The sequence below is a fragment of the Scyliorhinus canicula genome, chromosome 20, assembly GCF_902713615.1.
Source record: "Scyliorhinus canicula chromosome 20, sScyCan1.1, whole genome shotgun sequence".
In the NCBI taxonomy this organism is placed as follows: Eukaryota; Metazoa; Chordata; class Chondrichthyes; order Carcharhiniformes; family Scyliorhinidae; genus Scyliorhinus; species Scyliorhinus canicula.
Genome location: NC_052165.1, coordinates 45,150,302 through 45,168,566, shown reverse-complemented (window position 1 = coordinate 45,168,566; position 18,265 = coordinate 45,150,302). Strand labels below are relative to the sequence as shown.

The 18,265-nt window shown below is 42.5% G+C and overlaps 1 protein-coding gene across 4 annotated transcripts in view; it reads left to right on the top strand.

Annotated features, from left to right (window-relative positions):
- The window catches only part of depdc4 (DEP domain containing 4), a 32,175-nt gene extending 14,525 nt beyond the window's left edge, over positions 1-17,650 (top strand). For 3 of the 4 annotated variants that reach the window (XM_038780981.1, XM_038780983.1, XM_038780984.1), the window contains exons 4-9: positions 720-915; positions 2,219-2,448; positions 4,165-4,307; positions 11,180-11,305; positions 14,482-14,560; positions 16,556-17,650. In XM_038780981.1, coding sequence (XP_038636909.1) covers positions 720-915; positions 2,219-2,448; positions 4,165-4,307; positions 11,180-11,305; positions 14,482-14,560; positions 16,556-16,743 — 962 coding nt within the window. In that variant the 3' untranslated portion in view covers positions 16,744-17,650. The remainder of the gene's footprint in view (positions 1-719; positions 916-2,218; positions 2,449-4,164; positions 4,308-11,179; positions 11,306-14,481; positions 14,561-16,555) is intronic. The other variant, XM_038780985.1, reaches the window with a different exon arrangement.
- Positions 17,651-18,265: the final 615 nt, after the last annotated feature.

Below are 18,265 nucleotides of genomic sequence, written 5' to 3'. Positions count from 1 at the left end.
AAACTCAACACAGACAGTGACCCAGAGCCGGGATTGAACCTGGGACCTTAGCACCGTGAGGCAGCAATGCTAATCACTGCGCCACCGTGCTGCCCTCGAAGGATCTTTTTAACCAACAAACAGCAGAGACTTTCAGTCCATCCGGCTGTGCTGAATTTGAACCTAGACCTTCAGTGTAAAAAACTGGTGTCTAATCCACTGACTTCAGTTTCATATAGGATCTATTAATGACTTGGTGAAAATTAGGAATTTGCATTGGGAAGTTTTGCTCACAAGCAAGAAACTTATGAAATCAAACTCATTGAACTGTACTGTTTATGCTCCCTTTCAAATTGTTAACCGTTCCTCAACCCAGGATTTTGGGGGAGGGATCACTGCGTTGCACATTCAAATGGTGTCCCTTTGTGATTAATTGTTGTAGTCAGTCCTTTGCAGCCAATGAAGTAGCTTTGAGATGTGTTTGGAATGTAGGGAAGCACAGTAGTTAATTTGTTAATTTTGTCCCAGATTTAACAATTGCCCCCTCTCCTAGTTCCCTTTTTTGTAGAAGCTAACACAGAATTAGATGTTGCATTTCAATGTGCGAATTGCATGCATTGACTAACTGGTGCATGGCTGTGTGATTTTTAAAAATATAACAGAGCATGTGAGCACTAATGATGTTTCTACTGTGCTTCTCTTCTACCTTCAACACTGTGGTCTGACTTGCTCCACGACAGTTGTAGAAGATGTTTGGAAGCAAACAACTTTGTTGCAGCTGCTACATTTAATTCACCTCCCCATCTTGGACAGCATCTTGGAGTCTCCTTTGAAGGTGGAAAGAAGGCGACTAACTCAGTTCAATCGGCAAACTGACCTTATTATCTCCAACACGTTCCTGGATCGAGAAGTTTCTAAGAGCCTAAATCTGCCCTAGTTAGTATTTGCAAATAATTTTAACTCCTTCAACGAGTTTGTAATAAATAGCATTTAAAGTACAGTAAGCATGAGATCTAAAATATTATCTTAATTTTTGCTGTGTAGAGAAGATGAAAATAATGGGAAATGTATAGTAAACCTCAGTTTCTCCCCCTCATTGGTACCTTGAAAAACTGTAAAGCATTACGTTTTATGTGTATAAAATCTTTTAAAATGCATTATTTTCTGTTGATCTTGCTTCGCGCTAAACAGTTTTTTCTCTCTCTCGCTCTCTCTCTCCCCCGTCCTTCCATATTTGGGTGTGTGTGTTTTTAAAAAAAATAAAAAAAATTAGAGTACCCAATTATTTTTTTTTTTCCAATTAAGGGCAATTTAGCGTGGCCAATTCACCTACCCTGGGCATCTTTGGGTTGTGGGAGTGAAACCCATACAGACACGGGTTTGTTCTTTGTAAATGTCAGGCACATAATTCAAATAGTACATTAGAGAAGTGTAGACGCGAAGACCAATTGTTTCCAGGATATGTCGTAGTATTTCTACCTAATTGGGTGCAAGGTGTTAATGTCTTGTCAATTACATTTTTACAGTAAAGAGAAATGGGATGGGTATTAATTGTCTTTGGGCACAAATGAATTGGGGATAACTGGGACACTAGGTTGAGTGGGAGGAGAGCTGAGAAATTGAGCCAGTCAACAAACTCTCAATAAAGAAAAGCTCTGTCCTTCTTTTGGTTTCACTAACCAGCTTGGACTACAGCATGCCAGCTATTAATGAGAATTGTCCAGGGATGAAGGATTACAGGTACATGGAGCGACTGGAGAAGTTGGGGTTGTTCTATTTGGAATGGAGAAGACTAAGAGAAGATTTGAAAAACATGTTTAAAATCATGCAAGGTTTAGATAGAGCAACTGTTTCTAATGGCTGAAGTGCCAGTAACCAGAGGGCACAGATTTAACGGGATTTACAAAAGAACCAGAGATGAGGAAAAATCCTTTTGCGCACTGAGCGGTTAAGATTTGCACCGTCTGATAGGGTCTGGGTGCAGATTCAGTCATTGCCTTCAAAAGGGAATTGGATCAATATTTCAGTAAAATATTGCAGAGATGAGGAAAAAGCACAAGATTGTTCTTCAAGTGAGCTGGCACAGACTTGATGTACTGAATTATCACCTTCTGTGCTGTAACATTCTCTGAAATGAGCACCTGAGATTTCAGGACAGGAATACGCGGTGTCTTGTCAAGACAAACTGCATGAGATATAACTTCCTCCGTCTCTGTTGTGTTTTTGTTTCTGTCCACAGTACAGATGAGTGGTTCATGGTTGCAGTTGATTGCCTGGAATATTTCCCAGATGAGCTGATTGTGCATGCAAGTGAACTGTTATCTCAGATCGTAAATGACAGAGAGATGGTTGCAGAGTCACACAAAAGGGTGCTGTTTGATACTATAGCAAGGCACTACAGTCAGAACAGGGAGCCACTTCTCTATGACCGATATCACAACATCTATACCGGGATCATTAAACTTCGAGGTAAAGGGTTTGTTTTGCAGACTTGTTATAAATAAAGCCAATGTTGGTTAAATCCTAAATTTTGGACCAGCATGACTTTAATTGCTTGTGCATGATGAGCATTGCCTAATAATATGTACAGAATTTCACAGCAAGTCAGAAGATACGCTCATTTAAAATTAATTATTAGTGTCATACATGACATGTATGTAATTTGCTTGTGACTGGTGACAGATGGAAAAAATTCACATTCCAATAAATTTGTATTACATAACTCTTTTGTGCCCTTTATGCCTTTGCCTTCCTTTGTTCTCTTTTTGTTTGTCCCACTCGTTTCTAATTTGTATCGCTGCTAGCTCCCCTGCCCCCACTCCCAATATTTCTGTCTTATGCTTTCTGTTGGTCTCTGACCCTGAATGTGTTTGTCTCCATTATATGATCTTGCCAATTTTCCCTGTTAATGTAAGCGATATCTTTTGTCTTTGCTGGGTGGAAGGAACTAAGGATGAGGCAGGTGTCAGAGATGCTGCATTATTGAGTGAAAAAGTGGAGGATGGAAAGACACCACCATAATGGGAGGGTCTATGGGGTGGGGGAGGAGGAAGCAGGAATTTGCATTTGAACACCGGAAATAAACAGACTTGGAGGCGTTTATCTGGGTGAGCGTGGAGGAAGGGCTGGGCCTGGAACTAATTGGGCGAGTGAAATATGGGAATGTTGGAGTCTGGAAACACTTGGTGGAGTCTCCATCTGGAACCTGAGTCACTGCTCTGTCAGTGGGTATATGGGGATGGGCTGCCTGAAGATAGGAAACTTGGCTAAGCGGGAGGGCTTGGATCTGAGCTTGAGAAACACTAGAGAGGGGGGGGAGCTGCTTTCAGGAAGTACATGCTGTCTATTTGAATACTTGATAATTTAATCCTATATTGGAGACACCAGGTCAGGTATCATCTGTGGACTGAGAAAGTGCTAACTTTTCAGTTCAATTACCTTTTGTCAGATCGAGAAGAATTTAGAGATGTCCTAGCTTATGAGCAGGTTTCCCCCTCTTCAGTCTGCCCCATAAGCAAGCTGGGAACAGATGAGTATACCACAAAGCTGGAAATCACTAGCCGACAAGCAGTCGGCAGATAGGATGGGATCCTCTGACTCAGTGTGACATTTCTCCTGGCCAGTCTGGTATTTTGTACATTTTTGAAGTGCTGAATCATGCCTTTCTGAGGTGTCCCTCTTGACTGAGTCACAACATCAGACTGCCACACCTTTCCAGGCAGTGGTTGTAATTGGTTGAAATGTGAGGCTACACGGTCAGTCATCCAAAAACCTTAATTGACTAAATATGAATTAGTCAAAAGCAATTTGGTTCACCTGGTAACCACTAGTGAACATTGAAGAATCAGAAAAAAGCTCAACAATCTGACCATTCAATTTTTGTTTTTATAAGTTTCCAATCCAAAACTTCCAAGGACCAGGAAGTAATCAATCAAATTATTTAAATTTCCTCTGAAAGAAAGAGCCTTTGAACTCAGGACGTCCCAAAGCACTTCAGTTAGTGACATACTTGTGAAGCGTAATTGCTGTTCTGATACAGTAACTACATCACATTTGGATTAAACTGTCAAACACAGTGCAGCTTGCTCTTAACTGCAGTAGAAAAAATAAGTGCATTTTCCCATCTTGGAAAAGAAACATCACAATCATAATTAACATATTACTTTTTGTCCTATAAAACTGCAGAAAGTGGAAATTCTGGACGAGCTCTGGAAGCAGCACAGCTTTGTGTCAGACTGTTGGAGCCTAACTGGAGAGAGGAGCTGCACAGATTGCTGTCCTTTATGGCTGTTGCAGCTGCCCCTAGTGCCTACAAACTACAGAAACAGGTTCATTGATATTTTTAAACTAATTGGAAAATCTTGATGAGAAAAATATGTTGTAAAAATATTTTAATCTATTTTCAAGCATTTCTGAACAAAAGACGGACAAGGAAACAATAATTTGATAATATTTTATTGGTTGATCAGGAAATGTGTTCTGTGATTAAATGTGCATATACCAAACAAAAGTGACCAGTTTTTTCTGAAAATTGGTTATTTCTTTTGCCTTTAGGACATTTTTGTGTGAGATCATCTTGGTGACAAATCCCAAAAATCAGTTTCTAAAATTTGGGATGAAAATAAAGAATTTGTATTTAAATAGTGCCTTTCACAAACCTGGGGCTTCACAATCCAATGAAAGACCTTTCATGAAGTTACATTATTGTAACGTGATAGGAAGTGTCAGCCAGTTCGTACACAGGAATATTACGCGGAAGGAATAACTGGATAATGTGTTTTTAGTGATGCTGGTTAAGAGATAAATATTGATCAAGATACGAAGAACGCTTCTCCTTTCGGTGAAGCGGCTCCTGCAGGATCCTTTACATTGACTTGAGAGAGCCGATGTACTTGATGTCTTGCCTGAAAGACTGTGCAGCACTCGTTCAGGACTGTAAGTCTGGTTTATGTACTGAAGCCCTTGGTTACCAAGAGGAGAGTTTACATCAAGCTGTTACACACACATACATGGACAGTCGCGGACGGACACATGCACAGACAGACGCATGCGCACACAGTTTTTCATTCATTATTCATTGGCAGCTGGTAGAGTGAGCTGATGGCAGATAGCTGTGCAATATAAAACAAATTATTTGTTTTTTAAAAAAAATAAATTTATGTACCTAATTGGTTTTCCAATTAAGGGGCAATTTACCGTTGCCAATCCACCTAGTCTGTACATATTTGGCTTGTGGAGGTGAAACCCACGCAGATACGGGGAGAATGTGCAAGCTCCACACGGACAGGAGGCCGGTGTTGAACGCGGGTCCTCAGCTTGTGAGGCAGTAATGCAAACCACTGCATCACTGTGCCATCCGTAAAACAAATTATTTGTGGATACTGTTATAGACGCTTGATCAGCTCTGAATAATGGTAAAGAGACTGGACCAGGATCACAACCTTTTGAAGTTTTAAGATGGTGGGAAAAGATCAACTTGTTCCTGGAGAGATAATATAAGAAATAGGGCGTGGTTATTTTATTTGCAAACTTTATTAAAAGAAAATAAAATAAAACAATATTTTAATTTTTAAACTTCAACTCTGACACTAACAGATTACATGTAATTTCTTAGCCTTAACATTGGTTTCCATTTAGCAACTCTATAACAGAGCATGCAACTCTCATATCACTTTCACAGGCAGACAAAAGTAATACTTGCATTTACAAAGCCCTTTTTTCTGATGGTAAAATTCTTTCTGACTTTTTCCAAGTCTACCTCGGTAGCAATTTTCATGATCGTCTCAGTCAATTTCCAAAGCCTTCTCCCTGTAATTGTTCAAAACAGCATCCTTTCTCGCTCTCTAAGCTCCACCCAGTCCCTCAAACAAAGCTTTTCTGGGGTTTCCAGACTTGAATTTGTCGTCATTATCTTGGCTGATTGCCCACTCATGTTTATACAAAAGAACAGAACCATGCTATTGATATTTAACTATCTTCCCATTGATGGACAAAAAGGCCATCAGACTCAAATGAGCCAATAGATGGTCAGAGAGCAAGGTCCCAAAGAACAGTGGATCTGAGGCATCCTGTATATTCCACTAATGGTTTACGTCTGACTGGGACAATGTAACTCTGCCAGGTGTGGCCGTATCTCTGACATTTTCCCCCACCATCAGTTTAATCCCTAAATTGCCTCCTACATTGGGGTCTCATCTCTGGACCCGATTTCCGAATATCTCCCTCACATGACAGTCATAGGTAACTACTAGCACTGCAGTATTTTTATGTTGATTTTATGTAGCAATGTTTAGTCATGCAAGTACATTCGAGAGAATTTCACAATTTTTGTTCCAATTTAATTTTTCCAATTTTAGGGGCAATTTAGTGTACCCAATCCACCTCCCCAAAACATCTTTGGGTTGTGGGGGTGAGATCCACACAAACGCGGGGGGACTGTCCAAACTTCACAGTGACCCTGGGCCGGGATTGAGCCCAGGTCCTTGGTGCCGTGAGGCAGTAGTGCTAACCACTGCACAACCTTGCCGCCCACAAGAGTATTTTATAATATGAGTAATTGGCAACATGATGTAGGATGTGTTATATGCTGGGGTGGGGGTGCAGGGGGCACAATGGTTTCCAAAAGTCTTCACCACCTTTCTCACTCTTGTCTGGCTCTGTTGTAGATGGATTGATCGAGATTGATCACTGTGATTGGTGAATAACTCTTAGCATTGTACCATGTGACCACTAAAATGTAGAAGATGAACAAATGGACTTTAGTCTCTCCATCCAGCAATTCCTATGTTGCTGGGCAGGAAAGGAACACAGTGAAGGCTGAACATGGAGAAAGAGGCAGGTGACAAGGATTGCATGGAGAGAAATCTGGGAAAATACCAGAGGGCAGGTGGGACAGTGATAGAATAAGAACAGAGCAAAGGAGGGTTTTGCTTTGAACATGCAGGTTGAACATTCCTCATGTGATTTCACACACATGAGAAAATCTAATTTGTGGTAGAAGTGTATGGATTGCCACAATTCGAGATACAAACTTACTGATGATAAATCCATCTTTGATTTGTGCTCTGTTTAGTGCAGGTAGTCTAAGACACAACTATTTTATGAAAGGGTGCTGGAAAGTGTTGCCCAGATCCCATGATTTCCTGTCAGACTGACAGGGTCCCACACAACGGGCACGATTAACCAGACAAATTTCAAAGTGCAGTTTCGAACGTGTTTGGCAGTGTGTTTCACCATGGCTGCAATGCTGTCATAGAGACAGCTATTTAGCTATTTTTCATGCAGCCCCTTTGTTTTTAAATAATCTCTTTATTCAAGGCTTTTCAACAAAATATAAATATACAAAGTATATAAATAACAACCAAAGAACAACAAAAGACCATTACATTAACCCACCCAACACTCCAGCCCTTCTAATGCTGACACCTCAATCCTCCTTTAAGAAGTCGATGAACGGTTCCCACGCAGACACGGGAAGAACGTGCAAACTCCACACGGACAGTGACCCAGGGCCGGGATTCGAACCTGGGACCTCGGTGCCGTGAGGCAGCAATGCTAACCACTGCACCACGGTGCTGCCCTCGAGCCCCCCCAACATAACAAAATCTGTCTCCGGGCTCTCGGGGAGGCCAGTACATCGCCCCTCGCCCCCTTGCACTCCTGAGTCACACCCAAAATATCGCCACCTCCGGACTCTGGGCCACCCTCGCCCCCAGAACCTCGGACATAACATCCGAGAACCCCTGCCGGAAGCCCCTGCATTACACCCCACCCCTTCTTTCATGGGCATGGCTCCCCAGGCCCTGAATCTTGGCAGTGCCACGCCTGTGGAAACTAGTGCTAATAGTGCCTAGTTGAGGCCTCGCAGGCATAACCTTTGAATGTGGCATTGGGATATTTAAGTGAGCCTAACGACTCCTCATCAATACTATCATTATCTGGAGCACACCCAGCGAGGGCATGAGACAGATTGCATCTCGCGTTGCAAATCGGTGATTCACGATTGGCCCAGTGGCTGACACACAGCCCGATTTGGGACTCTCCCTGGATTTGTCTGGCTCCACTGAGTGCAACGCGATGGCTGAATCGCGGCCACATCTTTGTTTGTGGCATTGCAAAATGCAACTGAGATCAACTGTGTTGAAGGGAACTGTATCAATATTTTAGACTTTTGATCAATGTGGTCCATGTGAACCACATGGAATTCTTGTTCAAATGTGGTATTTTAATAATAACTGGATGAATATGCTTACTCTAGCAATGCGTAGAATGTTAGTATTTTTGGTGCAATAGTTGTGCAGAGAGAGGTGGTGGGGAGTGTTTGACATCTGTTTTGTTTTCTTTGCTGGCTTGTCTGCCAACAGTTCAATTCTTTTTTAAATAAATATTTTTATTCTTCATTTTCACATTTTCTTCAGAATTTACACCTCACCAACAAACAGTAAACGGTAACAAATACAATGCCAATCCCCCGACCAACAACAATGATCCCATCCTCCCACCACCCCACAAACAACGGCCCACCTGACAGTATAAGCATCAAATAAAACAAACCCTCCCAAGGTGGAAACAAAAGGAATCAGGAATTGCCTATGGTCACCATAGACATATACAGTCCACCCCCCAACCTCCTCCCCCCACCCCCTCAATATTCAATGCCATCCAATCCCCGAAAGAGTACCGTGAATGACACCCATGAATTGTAGACAACCCCCCCCCCCCCAGACTCCTCCCCTCCACTTCCTGTTGTAAACTCCTCCCCCAACCTCAGTTCCTTCCCCCAATTTTTCACCCTGGCTGGACTCACCGGAACCTGTTCCACCAGGGTCCCATGGCCGCTGCCCCTACCCCCACCTCACTCCCGTTCACTGGCCGGCTTAAAGGAGCCTGGAGGCCCCTGTCTAGGTCTCCTTCCCCCTTGCCTGGTCCCAGGAAAATCAAGAAATCTCCTTTTGCACACAACCCCTGCATACACACCCAAGCCCCAAAGAACCATCATTGCAAATGAAAGTCCCATCTCTTCCCTTGTCCAAATATATACATTGTCGACTCATTTACTACATACACCAACACGCAGTGAAAAAATAAAGTTACATGAGGCTACATCGGTACACGACCATTTCTCAATTCTGCCACAGTCCTTCTGCCGTCGCAAACTCCTCCGCTGCTTCCGCCGTCCCAAAATAAAAGTCCTTGGATTTGTAGGTCACCCTCAGCTGGATATACTATGCCGCACTGCACCTTGCTGATGTACAGTGCCTTCACCTGGCTGAAGGCAGCCCACCTCCTCGCTAGCTCCACCGTAAAGTCCTGGTGTATGTGTATACCAGCTCCAGCCCACTGCACCACCCCTTTCTGCTTTGCCCAGCACAGGACTTTCTCCTTCACGCTATACCTATGGAAACACAGAGTTACTACACTTGGTGGCTCACTCGCCTTTGGTATAGGCCTCCACAACTGATGAGCCCGATCCAGTTCATATCGGAAGGGATTGTCCCCCTCCCCCAATAGCTTCGCCAACATCGTGGCAAAATACTCCGTCGGCCTCGGGCCTTCTACCCCTTCGGGCAGACCCACAATCCTCAGATTCTGTCGCCTGGATCTGTTTTCCAGGTCTTCCATTTTGGCTGGCAGGCCCTTGTTAGTCTCTATCACCCTCCGCAACCCCTTCCCCATCGAGGTGAGTTGATCACTGTGCTGCGATAATGCCTCTTCCACTTCCTTCAGTGTCTCACCTTGCTCCTGCACCTCGACTGCTGCGCTTGATACCTCCGCCCTCACCGGGGCAATTGCCTCCTCCACCAGCACTTTCAATACCGCCCCCATCTCCTTCTTCATCGCTTCCATGTGTTTTGTTAACTGTTTTTTCAAGTTCCGCAGCCATCAGCTTGGTCATTTCTTCTGCTGTGAGCTATGCGGCCTCCCCTGGTGCTCCAGCCTCCGCTTTCCTTCCAGTTCCAGCGCTGACTTTACCACTCCCCGGCGGACTTCCGTTAACCCCCTTTTTCATGGCCGCTTTTCTCCCAAATTTGGACATTTTTCCTCCCTGTACAGCCTTTTCAGCCTCAGTTGCCCCCGGGACAGGGCGTTAAAACTCCGAAATTCCAATTCCCGAGCAGGAGCCCTCCAGTGTGCGGCTGCCTCCCGCCTTCCATCACCGGAAGTTCCTGCCAACAGTTCAATTCTGATCAGAGGACAGTCATCTTAATTTAGCACATCAGTTCTATTTCTTCCATTAAACTGTGCAAGCATACTTTGCATGAGTACTGACATCCGAATGAGATGTATTTGCAAACAGCACCACACCTTCTTCCCACTCATGCTCCCGACTAAATGGTTCAGATGTTCCTGCTTTCTTCTTGGTTTTCTATTTACCTTGTTATCCCGGGGAGAATTTGTGGCTGATATTAAAGGTAGTTCAATAAGACTCAGAAAATACGAAGCCAGGACAAGAAAACTATCTGCCGTCTATCTCGTTGGCCCCAAAGGCTAATACCTCCCAAACATGTAGTCTTGAAAATACCCACTAATTCACAGCACTATCTGGCTCACTGGCCGCGTCATTCTGTGTACCCATTACCCTCTGATGAACAGCTATAGCTAAACTGTGTCTACACCCCTGCAGTTCTGAGCATAATTATTCGTTTATGACAATCTTGAACATATTATTTGCGTTTACTTGATTTCCTTGAGAATTTTGAATATATTTCTTGATATTGTCCAGAGTGAGTAATCCTCGGCTCTTCGATCTCTGCCTACAGCCCAAGGACCGGAAACTTGGTACTATAAAAGATGCCATAGACTTGAGGAAGAGCAAAGGGTTCACCCTGTGTCCTGGTCGTTATTAATCAAAAAAAAATCTCTCTGATAATCTAGCCACCAGTGAATTGCTAGTTTGCGCAAGTTTGCTGTGCACAAATGAGCTACTGGCTTTTCTATGCAGCAACAGTGATTACATTTCAAAAGCATTTCATTGGTTCAAAAGTGCTTTGGGATATTGTGGTCTTGGTGGTGTAGAAATTCAAGTTTGTTCTTACTTTCAGTGTGCACTGCTCACTGTGCTTCAGTAGTGTTGCTGTTGTATGACCACCAAAATTGTACAGTGTTTTGTGCGGGGCTGTACCAGCGTTTTTCCAGATTCATCCTTGCTCTCAGGCCTTGTGCTTTACCCCTTTGATTTCTGATTTTTCTTTTGTTGCAGAATATGAACAAAACTGTAATCAGGCGAACTTTCACCAAAGCTATTATACAAAATAAATCTTTACCAAAAACACAGGCCGAGGAACTGGTCTTATTCCTAATGGATAACCACACTGCTGTCTTCAAGGTATAGTATTGATGAGAAAGGTTGAGGGGTCCATTTAATAAAGCATATTATTGGATATTCTTGTGATTATTTTGTTATCTGTAATTGATTGCTACTTGAAAAATGTGGGACAGTTGTCATCTGAACATGGCTCACTGTTTGAGTTGAGATCAGAAGCTGCCTGTTGGGATAGAAAAAGTTTTTTTTTTGTGCTGTGACTCATGAGAATTTCAATTTGTTTTCTTCTGAAAGTCGAATTTCATTGAATTTGCAACAGGAAAGACCCAGTGTTGATATCCTCTCAGCTCCAGTATCAAAATGGTGCACTTTACCCCTGCTCATATTTCTCAACCTCCCCCCTACTTTCTGATCTTGAACTCTTTATTGTCCGACAGTCTTGAACCAACTTTAATGTAGCCATGATGTGGAGATGCCGGCGTTGGACTGGGGTGAGCACAGTAAGAAGTCTTACACCACCAGGTTAAAGTCCAACAGGTTTGTTTCAAACACGAGCTTTCGGAGCGCAGCTCCTTCCTCAGGTGAATAGAGAGGTATGTTCCAGAAACATTTATATAGACAAAAGTCAGAGATGCTGGACAATGCTTGGAATGCGAGCATTTGCAGGTAATCAAATCATTACAGATCCAGGGAGAGGGATAATCACAGGTTAAAGAGGTGTGAATTGTCTCAAGCCAGAACAGTTGGTAGCATTTTGCAAGTCCAGGCCAGATGGTGGGGGGTGGATGTAATGCGACATGAATCCAAGATCCCTGTTGAGGCCGCACTCATGCATGCGGAACTTAGCTATAACTTTTTGCTCGGCAATTCTGCGTTGTCGCGTGTCCTGAAGACCGCCTTGGAGAACGCTTACCCGGAGATCAGAGGCTGAATGCCCTTGACTGCTGAAGTGTTTCCCCGACTGGAAGGGAACATTCCTGCCTGGTGATTGTCGCACGATGCCCGTTCATTTGTTGTCGCAGTGTCTGCATGGTCTCGCCAATGTACCACGCTTCGGGGCATCCTTTCATGCAGTGTAAGAGGTAGACTACATTGGTCGAGTCGCACGAGTATGTGCCGCGTACCTGGTGGGTGGTGTTACCACGTGTAATGGTGGTATCCAAGTCGATGATCTGGCATGTCTTGCAGAGATTGCCCTGGCAGGGTTGTGTGGTGTCGTGGTCGCTGTTCTGAAGGCTGGGTAATTTGCTGCAAACAATGGTTTGTTTGAGGTTTCATTTTAAAATTTTCAGGTCTTTCATGGTGTTGGCAGATGGGTGGCTGAGAGATAGGAGTGTATAGTTGGGTTGGTGGTGTGGTTGGGGATGTGATGGTGGGGTGGGGGGAGTTGTCTTTGGGGAGTGCGAGGGGATGGAAGGTGGCTTGGTCAGCCAAGGGTGGGTGGTTGAGTCAGGGTGTGGATTAAGTTATGCCGTTAATCACAGTTACACCAGGAAATATTACCTTGTGATGGTTCTAGGGTACGTATCTGGGTAAGTACATCTATGTAGCCAGAATTTATGGCACAGATAAGTGTAAGATATTCATGGAGGACCTGGGGTGGTATAAATTTGTTACTCAGAACTTTAAACTTTGCAGGAAATGGCAGTACACTTGCGTGTTAGGACCTCCTCAGAGTCCTGAAGTACATTGCTGCTCCCAATCCTGGAAGATCTGGCCCATTGTCTTCACAGGATAGGAAAGTGGGTTTGATGTAGAAGATCGGCCTTGATCGATTCAATGAGGGAGCAGGCTCGAGAGGCCATCTGGCTTGCTTCTGTTTCTTACATTGAAAACTGGGTGTCCTTGCCACTGATTTCCTTCCCAGCCACTGTCTCAGGCTGATGCAAACTGTTTGCGGTCTTAAAGTCCCATTCGATCCTGAGCTGAGCTTCTGACCTGGTCAATAAACGTCCACCTTGGTAAACATTGTCCATCTCCACTCTGACCTCAACCCATTTTCTTCTTGGATCTTTATCTGCATTTTATTCATAGAATTTGCAGTGCAGAAGGCGGCCATTCGGCCTGTCGAGTCTGCACCGGCTCTTGGAAAGAGCATGCTACCCAACGTCAACACCTCCACCCTATCCCCATAACCCAGTAACCCCACCCAACACTAAGGGCAATTGTGGACATTAGGGGAAATTTATTATGGCCAATCCACCTAACCTGCACATCTTTGGACTGTGGGAGGAAACCGGAGCACCCGGAGGAAACCCACGCACACATGGAGAGGATGTGCAGACTCCGCACAGACAGTGACCCAAGCCGGAATCGAACCTGGGACTCTGGAGCTGTGAAGCAATTGTGCTATCCACAATGCTACCGTGCTGCCCATTTGTCACATTTATCACATTGAAATGTGATTATTCTGGTTTTCTCTGGACTGCCCTCCCATCCTCCATTTTCGATAAGCTTTGATTCCTGTAAAACAATGGTGTTTACCCAGTGATCTTGCTGTCCAATATCAGCTGTTGGTCACCCAACACAGTCAGATTAAAGTTCCAATCCTGTGTTGAAATCTCTGTGACTTCACCTTTGCCTATCTCTGTAACCTATTTAAGCCTTGCACGTCCATTAGAGATTTCTGTTTGCCTGACATGCCCTCCCTCACTTCCCACACTCCTCAGTTCTGCCTGCGGCCACATAAGTACATGCAATGAAATTCCCACCCTGAACCAATCCCACTCTCCCCCTCCCACTATTTTCATACTTCCTTTATACTTCATAACATTTCCTCCTGTGATTTGTTGCGTGTTTTCTTTTCATTTTGCCTGTGAGCCACCTGAAGATGTTTCTCTAATGAAGGAGTTATGAAAATGTGAGCTGTCTTCCACAATATTAGCAGCAGTTTTGACCCCATGTGCTTGTCCCTTTTACCACATCCCTTTGTTTTGCAAATATTTGCAATTTGCAGCATAATAGCCCATTCTTTCAATAAAGATGTTCTCTGCTTGCAGTTTACAAACCTAGTACGCTGTAATATATTCACCAGAATGAACTGGCCCATTAAACTCATTTTCACTCACTTATTGAGAAGCAAGTAGTTTGTCAACAGTTTATAACAGGTTGAATTATATCTTGGCAAAGTACTTAAAATAACTTTTATTTTTGTGGCAGAGACCATGAACTGTTTAATATCAATAAGGTTGAGTACGGCAATTTAATATCTTTTTCCCCTCTGTTTTTCAATTAAATAGATTCCTGATTCTCTGCTTCAGATGGTCAGGAAGAAGCTTCTGCTTCTCCAGGAAGGAGGGGACCCTGACACTTCCACAGGTACCTTGGGCAAGTCCCATTGAAAGCATGCAAGGTTCTTTCACACCCTTTTTGCTATGGTATTTTCAGCGTTTGACCTGCTCTTGTAGCCACAGTATTTATATGACCAGTCCAGTTCATTTCTAACCCCAGGATGTTGATGGTACACTACAAAATACTGAGAGTCACTAGTGATTGCCTGTTTGAAGATCTGGTGACTAAATCTGTAAAAGACGAAATGGATATGAAAGTGCAAAGCTAATGATCAAAGTTGATGCCTTGGTGATAGTTAGGAGCTGCTTGTCTCCTTGGTCTTCTAGATATTTTTCACATTGGGGAAAGAGTATAAAAAAAACTGTAGTATTCAAAAAATAATAAATTACTGAAAGATTTGAAACCGGTTTAAATGGGCAAAATATCTCAATGAAGAAATGGTGCTGCAGTAAATATAGTTTTGAAAGGTGGATCTACTTTCCATTTCTTGCTATCTTCTCCAAAGGTACCCATTGAATCAAATGTCATTTGTCTTGACTTTTATGGCAAGTATCAACAACCATCATTTTTATTTATTTAGCTATTCCCAGATGAGGTGTTTTGAGACAATTTCTGTTGAGATGCCAGACAAAGACCAGTTGTAGTGTTTGTTCAAGAGGAATGGATAATTGTGAGAATGGAATAGCATTCAGCGAACTGTCTGCAGTGCCCCTCAGTGCCTTGGAGAAGCTACTGCAGCAACAATTTTAATTGCTGTTTGAACTGATTGGGCATGAATTAGTGTTTTTAAAAAAAATTTTGAATACCCAATTATTTTTGTCCAATTAAGGGGCAATTTAGTGTGTCCGACCCACCTACCCTGCACATCTTTTTGTGTTGTGGGAGTGAGACCCACGCAGACACTGAAAGAATGTGCAAACTCCACACAGACAGTGACCCAGGTTCAGGATCGAACCTGGATCCTCGACGTCGTGAAGCAGCAGTGCTAACTACTGCACTACCATGCCGCCCTTCCAGCAATTAATGTTATAACGGTTTATTAAAACACTTTTCTTCGAGAAAAACCAAAATCTAGGCAGACGCTCCAGTGCAGTGCAATATCAAGAGTGTTAAAGTAATAAATTAAGACCCTGTCGGCTTCTTACAATAGCTCAAATGGATGTTAAAACTCCCATGGCACAAATCGGACACCGGAACATGAGCAGGTCATTCAGCTACTTAAGACTGCTTCTCCATTCATTTAGATCACGGCTGTTCTTCACCTCAACTTTGTTTGCCTGCCTTGGTTCCGTATCTCTTAACATCTTTGTCCAACAGAAAATCTAGCAATCCCAGCTTTGAAATGTTAAACTGACCGCCAGCTTTTATAGACTTTTTCAGGGAGAGGGTTTTTTGAGGAAGTGCCACCTGATAACCCAAGCTCTGTGCATCACCATATTCTGAACTCAGTAAGAAGTCTCACAACACCATGTTAAAGTCCAACAGGTTTATTTGAAATCACAAGCTTTCGGAGCACTGCTCCTTCATCTGGTGAAGTCTTCATCAGGACTTCACCTAATGAAGGTGCAGTGCTCCAAAAGCTTGTGATTTCAAATAAACCTGTTGGACTTTAACCTGGTGTTGTGAGACTTCATAGTGTGCCCAGCCCAGTCCAGCACTGGTACCTCCACATCATATTCTGAACTTGCCATCAGAGGTAAGTAGTTCCTCTCTATCAACCATATCAACTCCAATGTGTGTCAGAATTCCTCCCGTAACAATCATTAGCAAAGAATAGTTAAGAATAAAACAGTTTCGCAGAGTAATGATCTTAATCTTGCCATGTGCAAATTGGCTGTTACATTTGTCTGCATAACAAAATGGTGACATTTAAAAATTAATCAATGGTTGCAAAGTAGAGAGGATGTCTTCGGGATGCAACCAGATGCTATATGAATCAAATCATTCTTGCATGGACTATTCACTATATAATATTTCCATCCTTGATGAGTATTTTTAATTATGCTGCTCATTTTGTGCCAGGTTTTACATTCTGCCAGCATATATCGCAAAAGGAGTTTGATGAGCAGAAAAATAAGACCACCATGGACCAACTTCAACAGTTAGTCGAAAAGATCAATCAAAACTCCAACATGTCTGTAAAAGAGAGAAACATACTGCTTCATGAGTTCCAGAAACATCATCCTTTAGTGTTTCTCCAGCACTTCTAAAATATTTCGGAGGAGAATATCAGTAAAATTGTTCCTGTATTTTTTGAAAAACTAGCATTTAGAATAATTGCAAGAATTTAATGGCACTGACCTCAGTTGTAAAAATATGCATGGGTGCTGGCCATTTGGCACTTGTAACAGTGATGTGTTAATTTCTCTACTAAAATCTTGGCTTATGATTTAATTTATTTTGCACTGAATGAGAATTAGAGAATTATTAAATTGTCTAAGTTGTGAAATTTCCTTTATGCTACTGATTACTGTTGCAGTATTTCAATGAAAACAATTGTTTTCCTTAATTGACACACCAGGTGGCTCTTTTGAGATTGAGCCACGACCTGGGAGACTTGTCTGCTGGCCGCGTTGATTACAGGCAACATGATTTCTTCTAAGCAGTCATGTCAGAAATATGAACTCATATTTGCCCCTCTAACCTGTCAAGTGAATCTTCTTCAATCACAGGCATATGAAAGGCATGAGGCATTTCAGTGAACTATGATGGAGGTATTTGTAATGATCCAATTGCGCTGGTTTAAGGAGGCTCGATTGGCTAAATGGTCCTTTTTCACTCTGCATTTTAGGTAATTGTTTTGCATTGGAACTCTGTACACCAGGAATCTTAAATGGGTGGTCATCTTTGGAGGGTAAATCAAAGGCATGACTGCGAAGATTGAAATGTGCCTAATTCTTTCGCATTGATGGCCTTCTGTCAGCTAGCATATAATAAGAATAAATAATTTTAAATATTACATGACAAAATGCTAAATGATAGAAACGGCTAATTGTGGAAAAGTTTTTATATTTAATATTGACACTGGAAAAGGTTTATCTACCGTGGTAAAACAGATTCAAATGTGTATTTTAATCCAGTGATTATGATTTTAAAATAAAAATTATATTTACTGCTTGGCTCCAGTTAGAACCTTTTGTCCATTCCATATTTCTCCATTACGCAGATTTTAAAAGGTGAAACATTGGTTTTTGATCTATTTTCCTTTTGTGATTTTTGTTTTTCTCCACCATGGTTACCTTCACTGTCCTTTTGCTTTCATTATTTCAATGAACTTTTCTTTTTGGTTTGCTTTTGTCTTTTACACGTGAGTTGTGATATTATTTTTGTGTGCAGACATAGAAATGTTAGGAAATCTGCTGATGTTACCTGTGGGTGCGTCTCAAAATCCTGAAGGATAACTTGAAACACTGGTTATTAGTGGTGTATTTTTATTTGGAATAATGTGAGGAAACAATGTTACAACCCAGTGAGGAACCAGTCCAGTCGTTGTGAACAATAAAGAATATTTAGTAAAGTAAAATAAATGAAAAAATACACAACAGAAGACTAACATACACAATGTCACTTCAGTATCTGACTAAGCACACTGTTATCTGAAGTTACCTCTTTTTCTCAAAATATACCGACATTCTCTGAACTCACAAACTTCCCTCTTCCCAAGTAACATCCAATTTCAGTAACTCTACAGGTCCAATCCAGTTAATAGTTACCACACCATACTGCTACGGT